The sequence below is a fragment of the Alexandromys fortis genome, unplaced genomic scaffold, assembly GCF_014885135.2.
Source record: "Alexandromys fortis isolate MF-2015 unplaced genomic scaffold, M_Fortis_MF-2015_v1.1 scaffold_132, whole genome shotgun sequence".
NCBI classification, from domain to species: domain Eukaryota; kingdom Metazoa; phylum Chordata; class Mammalia; order Rodentia; family Cricetidae; genus Alexandromys; species Alexandromys fortis.
The window spans coordinates 1,049,002-1,073,489 of NW_026068055.1; the positions used below are offsets into that span (position 1 = coordinate 1,049,002).

General features: G+C 37.4%; 1 protein-coding gene and 1 pseudogene across 1 annotated transcript in view; both read left to right on the forward strand.

Annotated features, from left to right (window-relative positions):
- Positions 1 to 24,488, forward strand: part of Xrcc4 (X-ray repair cross complementing 4) — a 208,004-nt gene that overhangs the window by 2,404 nt on the left and 181,112 nt on the right. Inside the window, exons 2-3 of the mRNA XM_050119855.1 lie at positions 5,474 to 5,622; positions 18,049 to 18,224. Coding sequence (XP_049975812.1) covers positions 5,484 to 5,622; positions 18,049 to 18,224 — 315 coding nt within the window. The 5' untranslated portion in view covers positions 5,474 to 5,483. The remainder of the gene's footprint in view (positions 1 to 5,473; positions 5,623 to 18,048; positions 18,225 to 24,488) is intronic.
- Positions 229 to 1,577, forward strand: LOC126487168 (uncharacterized; annotated as a pseudogene).

Here is a 24,488-nt window from a genome sequence, read left to right on the forward strand (position 1 = left end):
TTCTAGATTAGGGCAGGCTAATTTTGTTTGACATGGTTTTTTCTTTCATCTTAAGAAATGATTCTAGGTGTCTTCTCTACCCTGGGAGCCGCTTGCCTGCCTTAGCCCCTCACCCCTAAAGCTGTATGCCTCCTTCAAGTCCTTCTCTACCTGCTTCTGGGAGCACAGCACAGCTGCTGAATAGTCAGATGTATGCACTGGAATTGAACTGACAACAGACATTGACAGATGGGGCCTCACAGCTTGGCAGTGTCGGTCCCCTGACCCTACTCATCCCTAGCTGCAGCTTCCACACCAGCATCGTTTCAAGAGATATTGACACAGCTGCCAAGTTCATTGGGGCTGGAGCTACACCTTGGGGTGGCTGGCTCTGGGGCTGGGATTACGACTGTTTTTGGAATCCTCATCATTGGTTATGCCAGGAACCCTTCTCTCAAGCAACAGCTCTTCTGTGCAGTTCTGAGCTTTGCCCTCTGAGAGACAGTGGGGCTCTTTTGCCTAATGGACATCTTTCTCATTTCCTTCGCCATGTGAAGTAGCTGTCTCCACTTCCACCTCCCATAGTTCTTTCATGGCCATTCTAATGTGTATATTCCTTTTCCTGTACCTCAGGACGTCTGGACAATGTGCTTGGCTAATGGTTTGATAGACAAAAAAAATCTAAATATTGTATTAATAAAAAAAGATATTATTAATCTTTTTACATTTTAACCTCATTTATTTACTTTCCCCAGCAATAACATTTCTGTGTAGTTCTCTCTTTTATCCCAGTTTCTAGTGTTTGATGTTTTTATGCGTTTTCTCCAAAACAACTCCTGTTCCCATTCCTCAACAAGATACTCTTCTTAATGTTACCAGTGATCTCCAGATGTTGATGATCCTCAGGCATGGTCATATTTGGTTTATCCTTTGATAACTTCCTTGCCCATGAAGGTTTTTTCCTTTACTTATTAGCTTTGTCTCTGGACCATACTCACATGCTTCTCTTTGCACGCTTTAAGTCACATTCAAGTCACATGCTTTTCTTCCTGCTTCTTTGGTTTCTCCTTCTAGGCTTGCACTGCTAGATCCTTTTGTTCTTCATAAACATTTATTGTTAAAGTGCTCTATTGATCATTATTTTATGCTCCCTTCCTTTCTTTATCTTTTTTTTAATGATACCAAGACTTTAACATAATATTCATATATCAATAATTCACACATTCATATTTTTCATCCCTATGCAGAACACAAACCAACCAACCAACCAAATAAACAAACAGAAAGACACCCCCACATGCAAAAGTAAATATAGGGTTTGGGAAGATAGTTCAGTTAGTAAGAGCACTTGGACTCAGCATGAAAACCCGTGTTCAGATCTAGCACCTACAATAATAGCTGAATATCCCTGTAATCCAAGCATTGTGGGGTAGAGACAAGCAGACCCTAAATATTCTTTGGCATAAGTTCAGCATAAAACATCAGCTTCTGCTTTAGTGAGAGATCTTATGTCAGGCAATTAAGCAGGGAGCAATAAAGGAAGATACCCCAAAGCACGCTGTAGCTTCTGCTTATGTGTACATGGACACAAAAGTACTTATAGCATAATAGTTGTTATATAAGTCTGCTTTTCTGTTTAAAAAATTCTGTATGTCCCTGTTTTTGAACTTTTAAAAATGTGACAAGTCTTTCAAATAAACCCATAATCATGATTTTGGTTTGCAATTACATTTTCTTTTCCTTTTTTAAAAAGTAAAGTCTAACAAAATAATAGCAAGAATCCAATTATAGACTACTAACAGCTGGTTCTATATATTTTATGCTAAATTCCCTTTAGGTATTAGCCTAGTTTTCTTGACAAGGAGCCACATAAGTAATTGCTTCATTAGAAACATGCATTTATCCCTTCCCAGTCTGTAAGTTCAACTGCTTGGCAGAGTTGCGGAATTTGAACACCTGCAGTCCAAGCAGCTTGAAGAGGAGCCATAACTGACTATTAAGAGCAAGAAAAGAAGCCCAAGTTCAAAATGGTGTTCTCAATGATAGTGTTGTAACCAACTTAAGCTGACCTAAGCGCTGGCTTCTGCACTGCTCCTTATCAGCATCCAAAAGGGCATACAAAATGCTTTGTAAACTAATTTAAAAAGTGTCTTGTTTATTCAGAAGCAACTGTGAATGCTATTTGTTCAGACCAAGATCACATCAATTGCGCACCAGCCAACAACGTATTAGTCTTCTAAGAGAGAGGCCATGTAGCAAAGGCACAAAGTACTAAAGATAAGCTTCTCAATTCTCAACTGTTCTGAGCTCTCAATAAAGCTACTGATGTACAAATTGGGGTGGGACCCAAGTGGTTCCACCTGCAGGCTCCTCTTAGATCCCTGGCTTTGGCTGAGAGAGGTGCTGATACTAATGTGTCTTTTAGTACTCTTAGGAAACAAAACCTGGGCTCTCTTATAGTCCTAGTCAGTCAGCCTCTCTGAAGAGGATTCCACCCATTTTCTCCACGGAGCCCATTTCTGTGTACAAGGCTGGTAGGAGCAAAAGTATGGTTGATTTGCACTAGCTGTCTCTTAAAAGAATTTAGGGCTCATTTGTTTCTGTGCTTGATTCTTGGATGTTTTGTATTTGATATTTTATGAGAGGGTAGTCTCAGTAAAGGAATAAAGTATTCAAGAAACTAGTTCAAATGTATATTATCAAAACCTTAAGACTTAATTAAAACAATGTATTTCTAATATTTTTAGAATGGATCTGATTCTTACCTGTCTTTTTAGTGTTATTGAGCTTAAAACCCTTTATTTTACTGTGAAATGAGTGACTGACAGGCATCTGGAATATTGAATTTTAAATGAATTTGTCTCTATATTTAGGAATTTGTTAGCAACTCTAAATATGGAATTTAAAAAGTGATGAACCAGCCTGTTTTATAGTGATGTCAGCTGCTGGATTTTGCTTCCACAAAGTTAATGCTAACAGTAATCATGGTTCTCCAGGCATCTGGGAAAAGAAATAATTGTGCGTGTAGGCATGTGCTTGTGCCCCTGTGTTTATGTAGGTCTATAGAAGCACAATATGGCATCTTAAAGGAGTTTTTGTACCCTACCTCATATCCCAAATTAAAGTGTCTTTGTTTTTGTATGTGTATATTGACATGTGTGCATGTGCACATATCTCTGCATGTATCTGAAGGTGTGAGGCTAGTTATTCCTGTTCTTATTGAAAACAGAGTCTTTTTTCTTTCTTTGTTTTTTATTATTACTTAAAAAACTACCAATCCAAATTCCCACTCCCTCCCCTCCCTCTCCCTCCACAGAACCTCTCCCCACCCCGCCCTGTGGAAAGTATAAGGCCCTCCCTAATATGTCTAGGATGAGCAAGGTTTACATCCAAAGAGAATAGGATCCTGTGAAGCTGGTATTTGCAGTAGAGACACACCCCAGTGTCACTATTAGTGGCACCTCAGTCTGCTCCAGCTGTCAACCCCCTTCAGAAGGGCTTGGTTGTTCCCATACTCATTCACTCCCAGTCCAGTTGGAGTTGGTGAGCTCCCAACAGAGTCTTGCCCATTTAGACAAAACTGGCTGGTCAGTGAACTGCTGAAATCTGCCAGTTTCTACCATGTTTTTTGTGACAAGAACTTTATCAACTAAACTTTCTCCCCATCTCCCAAATACGGGTTTGAATCCACATGAGTCAGAGATGTAGCTCATTCAGCGGAGTGCCTGTAAATGCCCAAGTACCACTGACTTCCTTCCCCAGCAACACAAAATACTGGCGTGGTGTTGTATGTGTGATCTCAGAACTTGGGAGGTGGAGGCAGGGAGAGCTGATCACTTTAAGATCATCCTCAGGCACATTCTCAGCACATGTCCAACTCTGAGGACAGTAGGGCTTCATGACACTCAGGCTCAGAAAAACCATGCTCTTAGGGAAACTATAATCACCGAAGAAAATAATTGAAGGAGACATTAGAAAATGGAAAGATTTTCACATTCATAAAGAAGCAGAAAAGTGATTCACAGATTCATTTAGTCCCTAGAAAAATCACAATAACATTTTTTCACAGAAACCGAGAGAACATTAAATTCATATGAAAGTTAAATTCAATAAAATACAGGATTCAGAACTTTCACACACATATAGTCACCTGATTTTTCACACAGGTACAAGAAACACTCACTGGAGAAAAGACAGGATCTTCAACAAATGGTCATGGAAAACTGGATTCCTTCCTTCCTTCCTTCCTTCCTTCCTTCCTTCCTTCCTTCCTTCCTTCCTTCCTTCCTTCCTTCCTTCCTTCCTTCCTTCCTTCCTTTTCTCCCTTCCTTCCCTCCCCAGCCCCGTCTCTTGTCAAGACAGGCTTTCTCTGTAACTGTCCTGGCTGTCCTGGAACTCACTCAAACTCCCAGAGATCTGTCTGCATCTGCTTCCCGAGTGCATGAGCAACCATGCCTTGCACAACGCATAGGTTGAGACTTCTAAATGTAGAAGAGTGAAACTAAACTCATATCTGTCAGCCTCCTTCAAACTCAATTAAAAATGGATCAAAGATTTTAATGTAAGGCCTGGAACCCTAAAAATGTTAGGGGAAAATAGGGAAAGACTTCAAGATATAACTAGAGGTGAGGACTTCTGAAAGTGACTCCAGTAACTGAGGAAATAGTCCTGAGAACTGACCAGTGAGGGGCAGTGAATGAAATGCTTCTGTAGAGCAACACTGAATATAGAGCAGTGGTTCTCAGCCTTCTGAATGCTGAGACTCTTTAATACAGTTCTTCATGTTGTGGTGACCGCAGCCATAAAATAATTTTCATTGCTACTTCATAGCTGTATGTTATGAATCATAGTGTAAGTATCTGATATGTAAGATATCTGATATGTGACTCCTATGAAAAGGCCAGTTCACTTCCATGGTGTTCACAACACACAGATTAGGGGAAAATCTTTGAGAGCTGTACACTTGATAAAGGATTAATAGATAGAATACATAAAGAACTGAAATTCCCCAAAGCAAAACAACTGAAGCACTAAGTGGTTAATAATGAGATGATTTGACATCAGAAGTGTGTTGACTGTTGATGTAAAGACTGTCACTAGGAAAACAGAAGAATAAATTAATCAGTATGATTGGTTAATGTTCTGAATGATCTATAACTGTAGACGGTAGTATGGATAAAGCTCTCAACTATGTTTATTCAAAGAAACTGTTCCTTTTGTAAGAGAAGAGGCTATTTACTCTTGAGGAAAGGGAAATATAAAATTTACACATGTTGCTATAGTAATTTTCTTTAGCCTTTCTTCTTCTTGTCTGTCAAATCTGCTAGTCACTGTTGAACAAAACTGATTTGCTGAGTTCAGTGGTTGGCTCTCGCATACAACATTTTACTTTCATTTCTTTGAAGTTTTTATAGCTGAAAGAAAAGTATAAATGTTTTTCTCATTTGATAATTGTAGACTCCTTTTGAATATAGATTTTGTTCTTTCATTACAGGTAGCCAGAAATGGAAAGGAAAGTGAGCAGAATCTGTCTTGCTTCAGAGCCCAACATAACTTATTTTCTGCAAGTGTCTTGGGAGGGAACGGTAGGATCTGGTTTTGTTATCACTCTGACCGATGGCCATTCAGCCTGGACTGCAACAGGTAATTTTGACAGCAAACATGTTTCAAGTTAAATAATGTCTGTCATGAAATTCTGATTCACTATTGAATGATACAAATCCAGCACAATCAGAATGAATTCAAGCTTAAAGTGTTTTATCTGTCATTTACACAGCAAATGTGAAACCTTTCTATTATAGGAAAACAAAGGGATTTCAAGGATAATGTGTACAGTACTCCTTATGTTCGCTCTGTGAGATGTAAATTTCTCAGTGAAAACTATCAGCTGCTGACTGCTTCTGGCAGGGTAGCAATGAGGGAGTTGGATTGCGATGCTGGCACTAGGCAGTGAGTGTACCCACATGCTAGCTCTTGTTTAAAATTAGAGGATGTGTAGGGCTAAAACCGTGGTAGTGGTTCTGTGTGGAGCTTTGTTGACTGATGGACTCAGCAGACTGTATTTATACATACGTGCATGCATACATGCATATATAAATATACAGGCAATAATTGGAGAAGACAGTTTTAGGTATACACTACTTGTTAGAAAAAAAAACTGAGCTGATCACAATGTCTGTAAATGAGAGCTCTTGTTTCCTGTTTACTCACATTACACACTTATCACACATTCTGTGCAGTCTTCATTTCATCCTCTAAGTAGTGTAATTTAGTATGACAAAATATGATACAAGACTTCTTTCTGTACTCCCTGGTAGCCTGATAACATTTCAGCTTCCTGTAGTGATCATATTTCAAGCATGAAGTTTTATAGTTTCGTCAGTAATGATTTGATTTTCAGAACTATCCAATAAAGTTTTTAGATTTTACATATGTTTTATGCATTGCATTATTCAATTATACTTTTTGTTTAAATATTAGGGTAAATGTGTAAGTAAGTATTAAAGTATATTTGTAAATTTTGTTTATTTAAGGCTTATTACATTCAGGTCATATGGTACCTTACAGGCATTACACAAATAAGAATATTGAAACAATTACTAAATGAAGCACAAAAATGGGTTTCCTTCCTATACCTCTTCCTGTGTTTTAGTTATTCAACTTGTTGATTGCTGTAGCCTTCAATTATGGATAATTTTTTCTCTTTTCATTTAAATGGAAGGGATGTGAGGTTTGTTTTATTCTCCCACACACTAAGCTTGCTGATTTCATTCCCATTAGCAATGCTTTATCTAATGAATGTTTGGGGACCTAATTACCATGTGGCTTGTCATCAGTCACTTTTGTATTACAGAGTGTTGTGTCACAGGGTTATTTCATACAGTGCTAATGATTGATGGGCACTGTGTGCCTTGAAAAATAATTGCTTTGGCAGCAAGAAACTTATATCACCTATTAGTGTGGGGTATCTTTAAGTTTATTAGAGATTAATTCAAGCCTTACTAATGTTTTACTATCAAATATTTAGATTTGTGTATAATCTTTCTAGACAGATATGTTGTGAACTATATGGAAATAACATTACAGAACTCATAGGAAAGGCCTTTGTATAGATAGGTGTCTGATGCGAGGCCACCCATATTCTTAATGGCATAAAGTTGGTGTTTTCTGCTTTCTGACATGGGTTAGGATAGGTATGTGCAGTCTTCACTTATACATAGGAACATTCTACAAATAATATCAAAACAATGGTTTTGGAGTTTCTGCTAGTCTTAGAATAGCTCCTCAGTTTTATGTTCTTGTTTGTCCTCTTGCTTTGTAGCAAGTTGTTCAGCTTTATTCTGGATGGATTTTACTGTTGCCATGTTTTCATTCCAGCCGTGTCAAGTTTAGAGCAGTGAATGCATGCAACTGTGTTGTAGTTATTAACATAAAAATAAACTGGCAAACAAGTTCTTTTTCCAAGATTTAGGTTTAGAGTAGGCAATCAAAATTTCTTGTTCCTTTAAGTAGGAAATATTTGGTCAAGCTTTGAAAAAAACAGGCTCTTTTTTGCATATTATTTTTATGTTGAATTTTTAAAAATTTATTTTGCATTTTTAAGAATTGTATACAAGAGTCCTATGTTACATCATTTCTATACCTCCTTCTAACTCCAAGCCCTCCTATATCTTTTCCATTTCCTTTCAAATTCATGTTCTTCTCTTTATATTTATACATGTATGTATTTCTTTATGCATATACAAATACAGTTTGCTGATGCCATTTTGTGTTGCTCATGTGTGTGTGTAGGGCATACCACTTCTGATTGGATAACCACACGGGGGCAGATTCTACCTTTTTCAGCATCCATAAATTGCATCTAGGGATAGGGACTTTTGAGATTTCTTCATCCAGACTGGATGTCATCTGGAATTGCTGTTATATAGGGTTGTCTTTAAGCAACCATGATATTGACACTTCATGGGCGTAGTTTCCCTGTGATATATAGATGATATTGCCCAGCAAACATTCAGGTTTTCTGGCTCTTAAATCTTACCACTCCCTCTTCCCCGATGTTCCCTGAGTCCTAATGGTAGGGATTGCTGTAGGTGTATCAATCAGCATTGGGCATTCTACAGTCACTCGCTTTCTATATTTTGACCAATTGTAAATTTCTGTAATGCTCTCTGTCTTCTACAAAAAGAAGCTTCTCTGATGAAGGGTGAGAGATACACTTTCTGAGGGTAAATATTTAGTATTCAGAATGGAGTTAGAAGTTACATTGGTTTAGGAAAGTGCCAGCAGTAGATTCTCCTTTATGATCCATGATGCCACCATATACAGCCTCTTGGCCAGGTTTAAAATACTAGGTATAAATTTCCTCATTTTCAGTGGCTTTAAGTTTAATTAGACAATTGCTGGTTGCCCCCAAGATGTAAATGCCACTGTTGTACTATTGGGAACATCTGGCCTGGCTGCTCATTTCTATAGCTCACACCCATGACAGTTGGTTAGGGCTACTGCTTCTTTTCTCCTTTGAAAGCTTGCATAGCACCTTCAAATACTTTAAGAGAGAGTCCTCAGAGAAGATTTCCAGTTCAGTTTCAGCTTGACTCCTCCCAACCTGTGTCTAAAGCGTGTAGAGTCTTCAAAAATTGGGCTGGTCTTACTTTCAAGTTCTAGAAGGCATTCAAGGACATTGACAATTATCTGTATTATTTGGGGAGTCTATTCAATTCCCCAGACCATCAACTTGAAGGGAGGTTTCTCATGCCTGGCACTGGAGGTTTTGATAGATTGTCTATAGCCCTTTGTGGAAGACATTATCACTCTAAGTGATATCAGCTAATTCTCTCTCTTTTTCTCTCATACACACACACACACACACACAGACACATGCACATGCACACACGTGTGTGTGTGCGTTATAAACTGGGGAAACAAAAGGAGGGCATACAAATATATCAAATAATTGTATATATACATGTATGTATGTCCTCCTTTTGTCTCCCAAGTTAACTCCCCTCCCCATTTTTTCTATTTCATTCATAATATTACTGTGTCCTACTGTCCACATGTCTTTCTTGCTGTGATGGCCCTTTATTACATACCTAGTATCTGTTCTTATTCCAGGGTGTATGTATAAGGATACAGAGCCAGGATCTATAAGGAAGTGTGAACACATAGCATTTGTTTTTCTGGATCTGAATTACCCAACACAGTATAATTAATACTTTCTAATTCTGTCTATTTACCTACAAATTTCATTGTTTATTTTTCTTTACAGCTGAATAGAATTATGTTGTAAATATACACATTGACATATCATTTATCAGCTGAAAGAAGTTTGTTTTGTTTTCATTCCTGGCTCTCTGCAGCAATGAACATGACTGAGCAAGTATCTAAGGAGTAGGATGTGAAGTCCCTTGGAAATAATTGGACATATGCCAACGAGTGGTATAATTGGGTTATGTGATAGACCTACTTTTGATTTACATATTCCTAATTGCTAAGGATGTTGAATTTAATTTTAAGATATCTCTTAGCCATTTTTTATTTATTCTCCTGAGAATGTTCTGTTCAAAATCACAGTTCATTTTTGTAGTGAGACTGTTGTGTTCTTAACTTGCATATATATATATATACACACACACACACACAAGTACATGTGTGTATGTATGTATAAATACTCTGTCAGATATGTAGGTGGTAAAACTTCTCTCAGTCTTTGGGCTTCCTTTGCTCTTGATCATTTATTTTCTTTGCTGTATAGAAGCTTTTTAGTTCAAATAGTGTTCAAAACCAGCTTCTACAAAACTTCTACGTTTGAGCATAGGAGCATGAGGATTAGAATTATTAGACAAAAGGAGCAGAGACATAGGAGAAATAAGAGACAGAGACACAGAACAGCATTCTGCCTCATTTATTTTCCATACACTTATATATTTCACTCCAAAAGGGCAAAGGGAGGCAACAGACTTCATTAATATGATATAAGGCATAGACTTGAAATCTCCAACCTTTGGTCCAGGTGGAACACATCCACCTCTGCACCTAAAATACTAATTAATCACACCTTAATTCAGGATCTCTTGTTTGTAGCCATATCTGTTGTCGACAACTTTGAGAGAACAAAAATAAGCTCAAACTCTCTGACCTTTGAGATCTCTAAGCAGATGATGATGCCCTATAATGACAATTCAACCTGGAATTTAGTAATGTCACTAGGCTGACAAACATACCCAAAGATAGCTTTGGGCTACAAACTGCACAAGACAACTTCAAAGCAGTTAACTAAGATGGTCCAGACTACTCCAAACAAGACTTCAGATATAAGCCATGAACTTTCTCATCACACTGAGATGGATGACAACTAGCTCTTCCAGGTCAAGATCATTATGTAAATTTTCTCACAGTCCTTTAAAGATGCCATTGTTCCAAAACAGGAGAAAGTAATCTAAGAACATGATGCCCACATTCCCAAGAGCTGTCATGGTGGTTTCTGGTTGTTTGGTGGTTCGGTGGATGTTTGTTTTGTTATTGTTTAGTTGGGTTAGTTGTAAGTCATTATTGGTCATGATCACTACAGAAAACTTAAACATTTTAGATGTAATACGTAGCAGATCTTTGAGAGGTCAAAGGACCACAATTTGTTAAATACATATAAAGTACACAAACTTAGTTTTTAATTACCTGCTTTATACTCAAGCCTAAAATCACATACAGGAAGGTAGATGAATTAGTTACCACTCTATGTAATCATAAATATCATGACAGAAAGTTTAAATATATATAATAATCTTATAAATATTGAGATATTTATGCTTTAAGAAAAGTTTTAAAGAATCAAAATAAAACCAAAGGATTATGATATTTGTGGCAGTGAAATAATCCCTTAGTTTTTTTTTTCTGTTTCATATCAAGTGACTCTTCTGATATGAGACAGAGAGTTTGGATTTTTCTTAAGCATACTTGGATATAGAGAAGGAAAGAGCCATATTCTAGCTCCAAAGCCAGCTTTAAATTTCAATTGAATTGGTTCTACAAAACGACTTGACTTATATGTCTGTTGACAAGAGCAGAAACAAATTTGGGAAGATTTATGAAATTTTATTCTGTTTGAGGTGTGCCATGTCATTAGGCCAATTTATTCTTATTTTGGGGACATTTTCTTTTCATGATTTGTCTTTCTTCTTCAGATGTCTCATTTGTCCAGCTGTCTTCAGATTCCTTAGTTAGATGTTTTTATTCTCTTGGAAAGACAAAAACAAAACACCATCAACACCATCTCAACCTTAACTTTGATAAGTTCTCATTTTTAACAGGTTAAATCTGATCAAATGAAAGACATTTGTTAGTCTTTTAAGTTAGTTTAAATTGAATGGCCAACACTTTTTTGATTGTGTATTGTCTTTCCAAATCAAGAGCTCTCTCTTGTTTGAGTCTAATCATTGTCTCTCTTGATGATATTCATAGCTTTTTCTCCCCCTGCAAACAAAAGCAAAACATCTTCCTTAACATAACACATATTCTGGTTTCCATTCTGAGATCAACACATCTTTAAAGTATACAGACTGATTTAATTCAGCAGTTTTTTTTTTATTTTTTAATGTCTCCCCAGAGCTATATTTCCTTTCTCACGAGCATTTAAAAATTAAAGTTAATAAAGCATTGTTTGATTTATCATTGTGTAATTTATCAACACTTTATGTTTATTAAGGCTATCTTTTAAAATGCTATTATATCATTTTATAACTCTTTGTCATGTAGGATTGTGTGGTATACACATAATATGCTTTATTTTGTAATATGTAAAAATCTGTTTCATTTTACTAGAGACATGCTGGAACATTGTCAGTCTCAATTTGTACAGGTATTCCCATAATAGCCATAACTTTTGATAAATGTGTAATTACGTAATTAACTGTTTGGATCAGAGAAGGGAATGAGAGGAGGTGACTGGTTGTATCTCTGCTGCTTTCCGATCAATCAATTTTTACCCTGGCTTTTGACTTTTTAATTTTTATGAATAATATTTTGACAGGATTATCAAAGATAGCACTGTTTCTTTCCCCTGGTTTTACTGGTATTACTTTGAGTTTTTCTCTACTTAGGATGATTTTGGCCAGTTATATAGTTTTTATTATGTGAGAAATGTTTCCTCCAGGTTTACTTTCTTTAGAACTTTAAACATTAGGTCACTTTGGCTTTTTTGTCAAAGGCTTTTTTCTGATTTTTGTCTTTAAACCTATTTATATGATATCTCAGTTATGTTTTCTATTGCTGTAAAGAGATACCATGATCATGGCAACTCTTATAAAGGAAAACATTTAATTGTGGCTGGTCTACAATTTCAGAGGTTTAGTCCATTATCACCATGGTAGAAAGCATGGCAGTATGCAGGCACAAATGGTTCAGGAGAATGAGCTGGGAGTTCTACATTTTGATCCACAAGCAGCAGAATGTGATTGTGTGCCACAGTGGCATAGTTTGAGCATATGAGAACTCAAAGCCTGCTCCCCGCCCCCCCCCGCCCACTTCCTTCTAAAAGGCCACACCTACTCCAAGGCCACATCTCCCAATAGTGCCACTCCATAATGGCCAAGCATTCAAATACATGACTCTATGGGGGCATACCTATTTACATGATGAATATACTGAGCCATCGCTGTATCTCAGGAATAAATTAAGCCTTGTTAATTGTGATTGCTTATCTCATGACATAATGTCTGTATTTACTGTTTAAGTATTTTATTGATGATTTTTACATCTATGAATTGTAGTATGAATGAGTGGCCCCCATATGCTCATATATTTGAGTGCTTAGATACCAGGGAGTGGAATTCTCTGATAGGAGTGGAACTCTTTGATAGGAGGAAATATGTCACTGGGAGTGGGCTTTGAGGTGTCAAAGCCATGGGCACATTCATATTCTCTCTCTCTCTCTCTCTCTCTCTCTCTCTCTCTCTCTCTCTCTCTCTCCTCTCTCGTCCTGAGTATTAGGATGTAGCTCTCAGTTACTGCTGCAGTGTTATGTATGCTGCTATGCTCTTCTCCATGGTCATAGTGGAATAAATGGAAGCAAGCCCCTAATTAAATATATTTTTTTAAAAAAAAGTGCCAAGAATTATAATGCAAAGAAAGTACAAAACAAGAAAGCCTCTGGGACACAGTAAAAGTAGTCATATGAGGGAAACTGATAACTGAATTCCCACATTTAAAATCATGGTGTCTGTTAACAATAGAACAGGGCCTAGAATAATAGTTGTCATCAATACTGTCCTGTAATTTTCTTTATTTCTCATATTTTGCCTGGTTTTGGTAGTAGAGTAATATGGACTTTATAAAAGGTGTTTAGATGTGTTTCTCTTCCTTTTGATATTTTTGAATAAGTTATGAAATATTGCTTACAGATCTTCTTTGAAAGTTGAATGAAATTCTAGGCCTGGGCTTATTTTATTCAATCTCCTTATTTGTTATGAGTTTGTTCAAGTTGTTTACCTCTTGTTGGTTTTAAATTTGGTAGTTTGGATGAATATAAAATTGTTCACTTCTAAATTTTAATAACTTAATAGAGTATGGTTTGTAACATAATCCCTTATGACCTTCTGAATTTCTTTGGTATCTATTGCCATGTTTCTTAGTCTACTTCTGATTCTGTTAATTTGCATTATCTCTTTTTTGTTTGGTTTCTTGGACCAAGGATCTTTTGGTCTTGATTTTCTTAAAGGAACAATTCTTCAGATTGTTTGCATTTTTTTTGTATTGTATTCTTTGTTTCTATTTCATTAATTAAAGCTTTGCTTTTTCTTTCTTCCTATATACTGGACTTGGTTTGTTTTGTTTTGGTTTTTCTTAATTCTTCTGTTGTGTCAAGTCATTTATATGTACTTGTTGATTTTAAATGTGGGAATTCAGTTATCAGTTTCCCTCATATGACTACTTTTACTGTGTCCCAGAGGCTTTCTTGTTTTGTACTTTTATTGTATTATAATTCTAGGCACTTTTAAAATTTCAAGATTTCATGTTTGACCCATTTGTCATTCAGTAATGAATTGTTAAACTTAAGAGTCTCTAATTACTAGGATTCATTTTTCATTGATTGTGAACTTTATTTTTATTATGGTTAGATAGAAACATGGAGTTAAGTTTTTCTAAATTTTAAAGATTTGTTTACTTATTAGTTTTAGATAACATTTTTATTAATTCTTTGAGAATTTTATACAGTACTTTTTTAACATATTCATGCCTTTTCTCCAACTTCTGTCAAATCTACCTTGATCTCCTTACTCATCCACTGTTGTGTTATTTTTCATTTCTCTCTCTTTATAAACCATATAGTCCAGTTTGTATTGTCCAATTTCTCTTGGAAATGAGGCCAACTCTTTTTATTTCTTATTTCCTCCCTCCCTCCTTCCCTCCCTCCCTCCCTCCCTCCCTCCCTCCCTCCCTCTCTCCCTCCCTCCCTCTCTCCCTCCCTCCCTCCCTCTTTCCCTCCCTTCCTTCCTCCATTCTTCCTTCTCTCCCTTCTTCCTTCCCCCCCTTTTTTATTGTTTTCAACACATCCTAACCACAGTTTCCCCTCTATCCACTCCTCATCTCAGTGCCTCTCCACATCTATTCCTCCTCTTTTTTCCTTCAGAAAAGAGCGGGCCTTTCGGGTATATTCACCAAACATGGCATAACAAGACACAATGAGACTAGGCACAAACCTATTGTGAATAATATCTATGGGATATGATGGTATCCTTATTTTATACTGACTGCATTTGGTATTTACCTAAGAGTGCTTTAGGATGCTCTACTCTGTTTGGAGATTTGGGGGAAGCTTCTCCTTCCAACAATTATAAATGTTCTCTTTTTATATTTTAATCAATGCTTTGAAATTTTCATACCTTTTAAATGTATTTTGTTCATATTTTTTCCCAGCTACCTCTGTCCAAATTTGCATGATGATCTTTAGCCCACCTCCCTCTCCTCTTTTGGCCTTTATGATTATTATTATTGTCCATAATTTTCTGCCTCCAGTTAGTGCTCAGCATATGCATCTAAGGGCAGAGCAGACTACCATGGACACCTTCTGTTTGCTGCATCTTCAACTTTATTGTTTTTTGTTTTCTTAATGATAGCCATTCAGACACTGTGGTAGAAATTAATGGTAGTTTTTATTTTTTTAATTATTCTTATGAATAAGGATATTGAGCATTTTCTCTCATTAGTTTACATGAGTACTATCTGGTTTGTTTGCACATTGGTTAGGCCATTATTTCAGCGTTGATTTTTCTTAGTTCATTATACTTTTAGGATACTAATTTTCCGTGAGATGACTTGCTTGTAAACTTATCTCTCATTCTTCAGTATTTTCTGAACATTCCTTTACTTTGTAGATCTCTGTAGTTTTCTGTACTTCCCTCACAGTTTTCCAGCTGTGTCTTGAACTACTGGAACCCTGTTGTTCAAGTCTATATTTGAAGTGCTTTCCTTTTGCATTCCTCTAGCAGTTTCAGGGTTTCTGTTCCATTTTGATATATTGTTGTTGGGTGTGAGGGAGAGAAATCTAGTTTCATATTTCTACCTGTGAATGTTTGGTTTCCTAAGCATCATTTGTTGAGACAATCCTTAGAATATTTTTAACTTAGTATGTTTTGCTGCATGGTTTTAATTTTTCTCTCTAAGATTCCATGTAATTATATTAAACATAACACATATCATTGGCTCTCAATACTAGACAAAGAAATACAGGCAACTATGGAATCCTCAGAGCTGAAGAAGTATCTCCCCCAGGAAGATCACCACATTTGATTACTAACCCCAAGTAGCCAGCCCTAAAGTCATTTACATGCAAATAACATCATACCCACTGAGGAACTTGTATTTATATATTTAGGAGAAAGAAAGAGCACGCACGCAATTAAAGAAAGTGAGGCTATGAATTTGAGTGAGAGAAAGGGTTTATATGGGAGCTGTTGGAAGGAAGAGAGGGAAGGGAGCGCATAATGTAATTGTGTCTTCAAAATTTGAACAAGAACAACATAATGAAAGCTGGGTATATAGACACACAGATGTATTTCTTGCACTCATAAGGCTGAGGCAGGTGTCAAATGGATACTTGCAAAATGTAGCTTATGCACATGCACACACGCACATATAAAATTAAATCTTAAAAAAGAATATCAGAACTAGACATATATGTGACTGTAATTCTAATGCCTGAGTGAACAGAAGTTGACTTTCTGGGCTTCTTTAGTCACTAGAACTATACTAGGCATGAGAGAAACAATTGGAAGTATTTTTCTGTTAATGAGACTGTCTTCAGAACACTTCCCTCAGCCCTGGAAGCTACCTCAATAGGTAAAGGGCCCGTTGTTTACTCATGAGGATTTGAGGCCTGGGCCTTAGCACCTAAGTGGAAAAGCCATGTGCAGCTCAATACATCTGCTACTCCAGTCCTCTGGGATTGACAGGAGGGTTTTGTGTGAGTCAAGCCTAAATGGTGGCTACCTGTTCACTGATAGAGCCTGTCTCAGATTAGCTGGAGAATGATAAGGAGGACAGCGGCTGTGTTCAGTGGGGTGGCCTCCACATGTTCACAGGGGCACTTGCAGCTGCACAGAATGAATGAATGAGTTGCTGAATTTACCTCTCTCATCTTATTTATTTTTAGATAATGGTTGAAAATTCAGCTCTTAATTATAAAAGAAAGCAAAAGGAAAAGATTTAAAAGTAACTCCAGAACTGGTAAATCCAATAGGGACTCGGAGAAATGCAAGCATCAATCTTCACATAAGACTGCCTCTGCCCAGAGTACCACTGGTGTGGTCATTATTGAATTATATTTAGATTGCCATATTGTTGGGATCTTGTGAGGGAAGCATTTTATCTGGAAGACCTTGTCATAGCAGATGTCCCAGTGCCCTATCTCTCTCAGTCTTTCCAGCTTCCATTCAGGGTGTTTCCTGAGCCTAGAGGAGGAGTTATGTTGTAGATGTACCAGCTGGGGCTGAGGACCCTGACCGCTCATCCCGTGCAGTTCAACTAGTTGTGGATCTCTGCAGTAGCCTCCATCTATTGCAAAACCCAGCTTCTTGGTTGGGGCTGGGAACTATACTCATTTGAGAATCAGGAAAGGCATTTAACATTCAGTTAGAAGCTAGATTGACTAAGGGAAACAGCAGGGGTTGGTGGTACACCAGGGTCTGTGTCTTCTCCAGCCACTGGTAATTGGCTAGATTTTGCAGTACCAGGCGTCAGTTCCCTCCTATTGAGTACACTGTAAGTTCCACTAGATGTCTGTTGCTTATTCCCAAGATAAAATAGCACGATTGCTCTTTTGGGGACACCTTGGCAGGCCAATTATTGTTTTGCTTTGTAGGCTGTTTATTTGTCTAGAACTATTGATTACATTTATTTGTTGTCAGGTTGCATAGCACTTTCTCATACTATGAGTGCTGATCCTCAGAGGGAAAGCTTCCGGGTCACTACTGGGTCAGTTCCTCCAGGTCTGTGCTGGAAGTCTATGTTAGCTTCAGAAATAGCATCTTTTTCTTTAGTTGTAGGGGTGTAGCTAAGGACAATGGGAGTATCTCATATTATTTGGTGGCTCTCTAGAACCCTTGACCACAGCTTGAAGCTTTCCCTTGCCTGGCGTTGGGGTATTTGTTAAATAATTTATGGTTCCTGCAGGGAGCATTGTAATTTTTGTGGCATAAGTCCATTAAACACACACACACATACGTGCGCACACATGCTCATAGCACCGGATACTTACATTTGAGTACATAATCTGACATAACTGCAGAGGTTGGGAAAGGCTAGGTGAATAATGGTTGGAGAGGAAGAGAAAGAGCTCAAGGGTTAAGGGCGCAAATGCTCTAGAAGGGCCCAGGAGAAAATAAGAGGAGTGCTTACCTGGGAGAGGAAGGAGGGGGTGAAGAGCACTAATGGGATTTTTAAAAAGCCACATGAAAACATTTTGGTTTTATTATTTATTCCAATTTCTGTTAGATTGATAAAGTAGTGGTAACAGCTAAATACATATTTTCTAATAGAAAGTTTTTATTTCATCACTTTTATTAATATTTCCCATAGTTTCTGAATTGGAGATTTCCCAAGAAGCTGATGACATGGCCATGGAGAAAGAAAAATACGTCGATGAACTGAGAAAAGCATTGGTGTCAGGATCAGGAGCAGCGGACACATACAGGTTCATCTTTTCTAAAGAGTCTTGCCACTTCTCCATTGAGAAAGAACTGAAAGATGTCTCAGTAAGTAAAGTGTTCCGCTCAGTAACGCTTACTGTCTCAGTAGTAAAGCATTTGTTTTTATTGGTGTATTTTGTTTCACACTTAACTAGTGTTTGCTTGTTTTTGTTCTTGTTTTTTTGAGACAGGATTTCTCAGTGTAACAGCCCTAGCTGTCTTGGAATTCAGTCTGTAGACCAGCTGGCCTTAACTTACAGAGATCTGCTTCCTCTGCCTCCTGAGTGTTGGAATCAAAGGCGTGTGCTCATGCCTAGCTTGAACTGATTTTTACTAGTGATTAAGCATAATCAGGAATTCAGAGAAGTGTTGAGTCCATAGCAAACTGCCTTCAGCTGTCACATTGCAGGTTAAATGGCTGTCCCTTGTTTACTCATTGTTTGTTTATGGATAAGTTTATTCATGCCTTGTTTGCTTGACAGAACTTTTTGGATATTAAATGAGGTAAAACTTTCTGTGCTAAGGTCAGCTAAGATGCAGCTGAAACATTGACAAGCTTTTTCAGTCAAACTTGGGAATCTTCTAGTCTGCCATGCGTTTCTGCAAACTGATTTCAGAATGATACCATCTTATAAACTCATCTGCTGGCAAGAATGTGCTGACAGTTGCACACATGGCAGAATAGTCTGTTTCACTGCACTTGGATGACCCACACATTGTAAAGGAGTTTGTCATGGTTTCCTTAACGACACAGATAACTGACAGTTGCCAACAAAATGACCTCCAAAACTTAGAAGAATGGGAAAGAATGTACATATTCAATTTAGAAAGCTTGACTAAATTCTGTTGTGTTTCCACATAACCCTGTTTCCATGGCAAAGAGACCTTCGTGAGTCCCAAGTGCACTTGCTTCCAGACTGCCCCTCTGGCAGGCACAGTTTGAGGCATTTCTTGCCATCATTCAAAAGCTTCATGTGCCAAATGGTGCTTTCAGGATCATTGTACAACTTGAAATACAGGAATTATGTAAAGCTTCTATGAAATTTATATTTTTACATCCCTTTTTAAAAAAAGAAAAATGGAAATTACTATCAATATGGTTATTTTTTTTTTCTTTTGCTGAGATAGGATTTCTTTGTAGCTTTGGAGCATGTTCTGGAACTAGCTCTTATAGACCAGGCTGGCCTAGAACTCACAGAGATGCAACTGCCTCTGCCTCCAAAGTGCTGGGGTTAAAGGTATGTGCCACCACTGCCCGGCCCTTTGTTTTCATTTTAAAGAACCTATTTTTAAGCACATTTTTCCTGAGTATTAGAATTTTCAATTTCCAGTGTAGTAAGGGGATGCATAGATCTATAATTTGTTTGGTGATTTTCAGGTTTTAGGGAAGATTGGGCTCACAGTGTTTATGAGATAAGCTTTGAATTAATAACTAATTCTTTAAATGTATGTGTGTTCAAATTACGTTTTTTCTTTAAAAAGTGTATGCTTTTATTTAACGCTAGTACTCACTAGAATAAATATGATATGATCAGCTATATATTAACACCATTTATCTATAGTTTGAACTTCACCACTAAGTACTCTATAGGTGACAGCAAGCTGAGGTGCACTCTAGTGCCAGCACTGGGAGCTGGCCGTGCAGACTCTCTAGGTAACTATCTGACTCTGCCAGATTATCCCCTCAACTTCTTACACTTCATGCTGATGTGGGGTAGAACTTGGTCATTTTCACATTGTATCATCACAATATAATTCTCTTCTTACTTTTCTTTGAGTAGAATTTTTTTTGGTAATATATCACAACTAAATGAATTTTTAAAAATTCTTCTCTCATACAGTACATCCCGAAGCAGTTTCCTTCCCTCCAACCCTCTTATCCCTCCCTCCTCTCTCCCACAGATCCACTCTTCCTCTGTTTTCCTTCAGGAAAGGGCAGGCCTCCCATGAATATCAACTGAACATGGCATAACAAGTTACAATAAGACTAGGCACAACGCCTCATGTCAAGGCTGGGTGAGGCAACCCAGTAGGAGGTCAACAGTCCCAAGAACAGGCAAAAGAGTGGGTGACATCCCATTTCCCACTGTTAGGATGCCCAGAAGAACACCAAGTTACACAACCATAACATATATGTAGAGAACCTTGCACAGACTCATGCAGGCTCCATGATTGCTGCTTCAGTCTGTGAACTCCTATGAACCCTGCTTAGCTGTCTCAGAACCGTGTTCTCATGGTGTCCTCCACTGCTTTAGTCTTTCTTCCCACTCTTCTCTGGGGTTCCCCATCTTCCAACTAATGTCTGCTTCTGCTCCCATCAATTGCTGGATGATACCTCTCTGATGACAGTTGGGCTAGGGGCCAATCTCTAAGTATAGCCGAATATTTTTAGGAATCATTTCATTTCTTTATTTTTCAGTCTTGATTGATTCTCTTCTAGGTCTTTGGGCCATTCAGCCTTCTGTTCCTGGCCATCATGGCTTGGTTATTGACACAAGTTGTGCACCGCCATTATCTTAGCACATAATGCAGGCAGGACAAATTGTAGGTCTATGTTTTGTGGATGAGTTAGTGCATTCCAGACCCAATACTGGAAGCCCTGCCTAGTTACAAAAGATGACCAGTTCAGATTTCATATTCTCCATTACTAGGAGTCCTTTCTAGGGTCACTCTCATAGATTCCTGGGAGTTTTCACTGCACTGGGTTTCTATATTGACTCCTAAATGCCCTCCAATTTTATTAATTTCTCATCTTACTTTTTTCCACACCCCTACCCCTCAGCCCATTCCTTTTCCTCATTCCCACCTATCCCCTAGTCTACCAGCAAAATCTATTCTACGTCCCCTTCTTAGGGAGATTCATATTTCCTGCTCTGAGCTCTTCTTGTTACATAGATTCTCTGGGTCTGTGGATTGTAGACTAATTAATTATCCTTTACTTAACAGATAATATTGATATTAGCTGTTAAGTAATATCAATAATAAGTGGTTATATACTGTTTTTATCTTTCTTGGTCTGGGATAACTCATTCATGATTTTTTTGTAGTCTATTCATTTGCCTACAAATTTCATGATGTCATTTTTTAAACAGCTGAGTAATACTCCATTATGTAAATGTACCACACTTTCCTTCTCTGTTTTTCATTTGAGGGACATCTATCTTGTTTCCAGTTTCTGGCTATTATGAATGAGGCTGATATGAACATAGCTGGGCAAGCGTGCTTGTAGTAGGATGGAACATCCTGTGGGTATACACCTAAGAATGCTACAGCTGAATCTTGAGGTAGATTGATTTCCGATTTTCTGAGGAACCACCATATTGATTTCATTAGTGACTGTACAAGTTTGCACTCCCAATAGCAATAAAGGAGTGTTCCTCTTGCTCCACATCCTTGCCAGCATGTCCTGCCACTTGTGTTTTTAATCTTAGTCATTCTGATAGTTGTAAGATGAAATCTCAAAGTAGTTTTGATTTACATTTCCCTGATGGCTAAGGATGCTGAACATTTCTTTAAGGGTTTCTCAGCCATTTTGGTTTTCTCTGTTCAGAATTCTCTATTTAGATAAGTACCCCATTTTTTAAAACTTGACTACTTGGTTTGTTGATATTTAGTTTGTTAAGTGCCTTTTATTTTGGATATTAGATCTCTGTCAGATGTGGAATTGGTGAGAATGTTTCCATATTTTCCTATTGATGGTAACCTTTGACATACAGAAGCTTTTCAGTTTCATGATGTCCATTTATTAATTGTTGATCTTAGTGCCTATGCTGTTAAGAGTTCTGTTCAGGAAGTTGCCTTCTGTGCCAATGTTCAAGGCTACAAGGCTACTCCTTGCTTTCTCTGTTATTATGTTCAGTATATTTGGTTTTATGTTGAGGTCTTAGATTCACTTGGATTTGAGGTATTTTGTTTGTTTGTTTTTTTTTTTCAGGGTAATAGATGTAACATGAAGGGCCAGGCCTGCTTGTTTATTGTGGTTTTTGTCCCACCTGGTACCCCACAACTGTTTAGCCCCAAAGAAAATCACACATAGGTCTCCATAAATTATAAGCTGATTGGCCCATTAGCTCTAGCCTCTCACTGGCTAACTCTGACATCTTGATTAACCCATTTTTCTGATCTATATTAGCCATGTGGCTCAGTACCTTTTTTAGTGAGGCAGATCACATCCTGCTGCTTCGGTGGTCTAGTAAGGAGTAGGAGGAATTAACTTCTTCCTTCCCAGAATTCTCCTGTTCTCCCAGTATCATTTCTACTTCCTGTCTGGTTTTCCCACCTATACTTCCTGCCTGGCCAATCAGCATTTATTTAAAACATGATTGACAGAATATAGACAATTCTCCCACAAATAGATGTGTCTCTATTTTCATTGTTCAGTATGTTGACATCTAGTTATCTAGTTAAACCAGCATCATTTGTTGAAGATGCATTCTTTTATTCATTTTGTGCTTCTGGCTTCATTATCAAAAATCAGATTCCATAGGTATATAGATTTATGTCTGGGTCTTCAATTTGATTCTATTGATCAACATGTCATTTTATGATAGTACTATTTTGTTTTTATTTTTATAGCTCTGTAGTACGACTTGAAATAGGGATGGTGATACCTCCAACAGTTCTGATTGTTTTAGCTATACTTGTTTCTTTTTCTTTCTTTTTCTTTCTACATGAAGTTGAGTATTGTTTTTTTCAAGGTCTGTAAAGGGAATTTTGATGGTGATTGCATTGAATATGTAGATTGCTTTAGGTAAGATTGCCAGTTTTACTATGTTAATCCCAAGGATCCATGAACATGGGAGATCTTTCCATCTTCGGGTATCTTCTTTAATTTATTTCTCCAAAGACATGAAGTTTTTTGTCATATAGGTCTTTCATGTTGCTTGATTAGAAATACTCCAAGATATTTTATATTGTGTGTTTCTATTGTAAAGGGTATGATTTCTCTTTCTCAGTCTGTTTATCCTTTGCATATAGGAAAGCTACAGATTTTTTTTTTTTTTCAGATCATCTTGTATCCAGCCACTCCACTGAAGGTGTTTATCAACTATAGGAGTTCCCGGGTATAATTGTTGGAGTTGCTTATGTATACTATAATATATCATCTGCAATAATGATATTTTGATGTCATCCTGGTAGATTTATTTTCCCTTTAATGAGTATGCGCTGTCCTTCCCTATCTCTTTTGGTTAATTTTGGTTTTATGTGTATTTTGTTAAATGTTAGAATGGCTATACCAGCTTGTTTATTAGTTCCATTTGCTTGGAAAATCTTTTTCCAACCTTTTACCCTGAGGTAATATCTATCTTTGATGTTGAGGAGTAGTTCTTATAAGCAGTAGAAGAGTTGATCCTATATTCATATCCATTTACTTAGTCTGTATCTTTTTATTGGGAAGTTGAATTCATTGGTATTGAGAAATAACAATGACCAATGATGGTTAGTTCCTATTATTTTGTTTTTATTTTTTGTTCTTGTTGTTGTTCATGGTGGTGCTGGTATGTGTGTGTATGTATGTGTGTGCGTGTGTGTGTGTGTGTGTAGTGTGCGTGCTCCTTTTTTTTTTGATTTTGTTAGTGTGAGATTATTTATTTTCTGTGTTTTCCTGGATGTAGTTAATCTTCTTGGGTTGGAGTATTCCTTCTAGTATCTTGTGTAGAATTTTTAGATAGATAATGGTGTAGGAGGTCCTTCTGTCGTTGTGTTGCTTTCATTGGTTAATAAACTGTTTGGGGCCTGGTGATAGGGCAGAATTTAGGTAGGCAGGGAAGACAGAACTGAATGCTGGGAGAAAGAAGGGCGGAGTCAGAGATATGCCATGGATCTGCCAGAGACAGATGCAGGGAATTTTACCTGATAAACCACTGCCACATGGCAACACACAGATTAATAGGAATGGGTTAAATTAAGATGTAAGAATTAGCCAATAAGAAACTAGAGCTAAGGGGCCAAGCAGTGATTTAATTAATACAGTTTCTGTGTGGCTATTTTGGTGGTAAGCTAGCTGGGCGGCCAGGACAAAGAAGCAACCCTCCTTGCAACAAGATATTGTTTAAATTTAACTGTTTCATGGAAAATCCTATTTTCTTCATCTATGGTGTTTGATAGTTTTGCTGGATATAGTAGTCTGGACTGGCATCTGTGGTCTTTTAGTATCTGGATGACATCTGTCTAGGCTCTTCTGGCTTTTAAGTTGGATGTAATTCTAATAGGTCTGCCTTCATGTTATTTGTTCTTTTTTCTTTGCAGCTTTTGATATTCTTTATTCTGTATGTTTAGTGTTTCGATTATTGTGTGGCAAAGGGACTTTGTTTTCTGGTCCAATCTTTT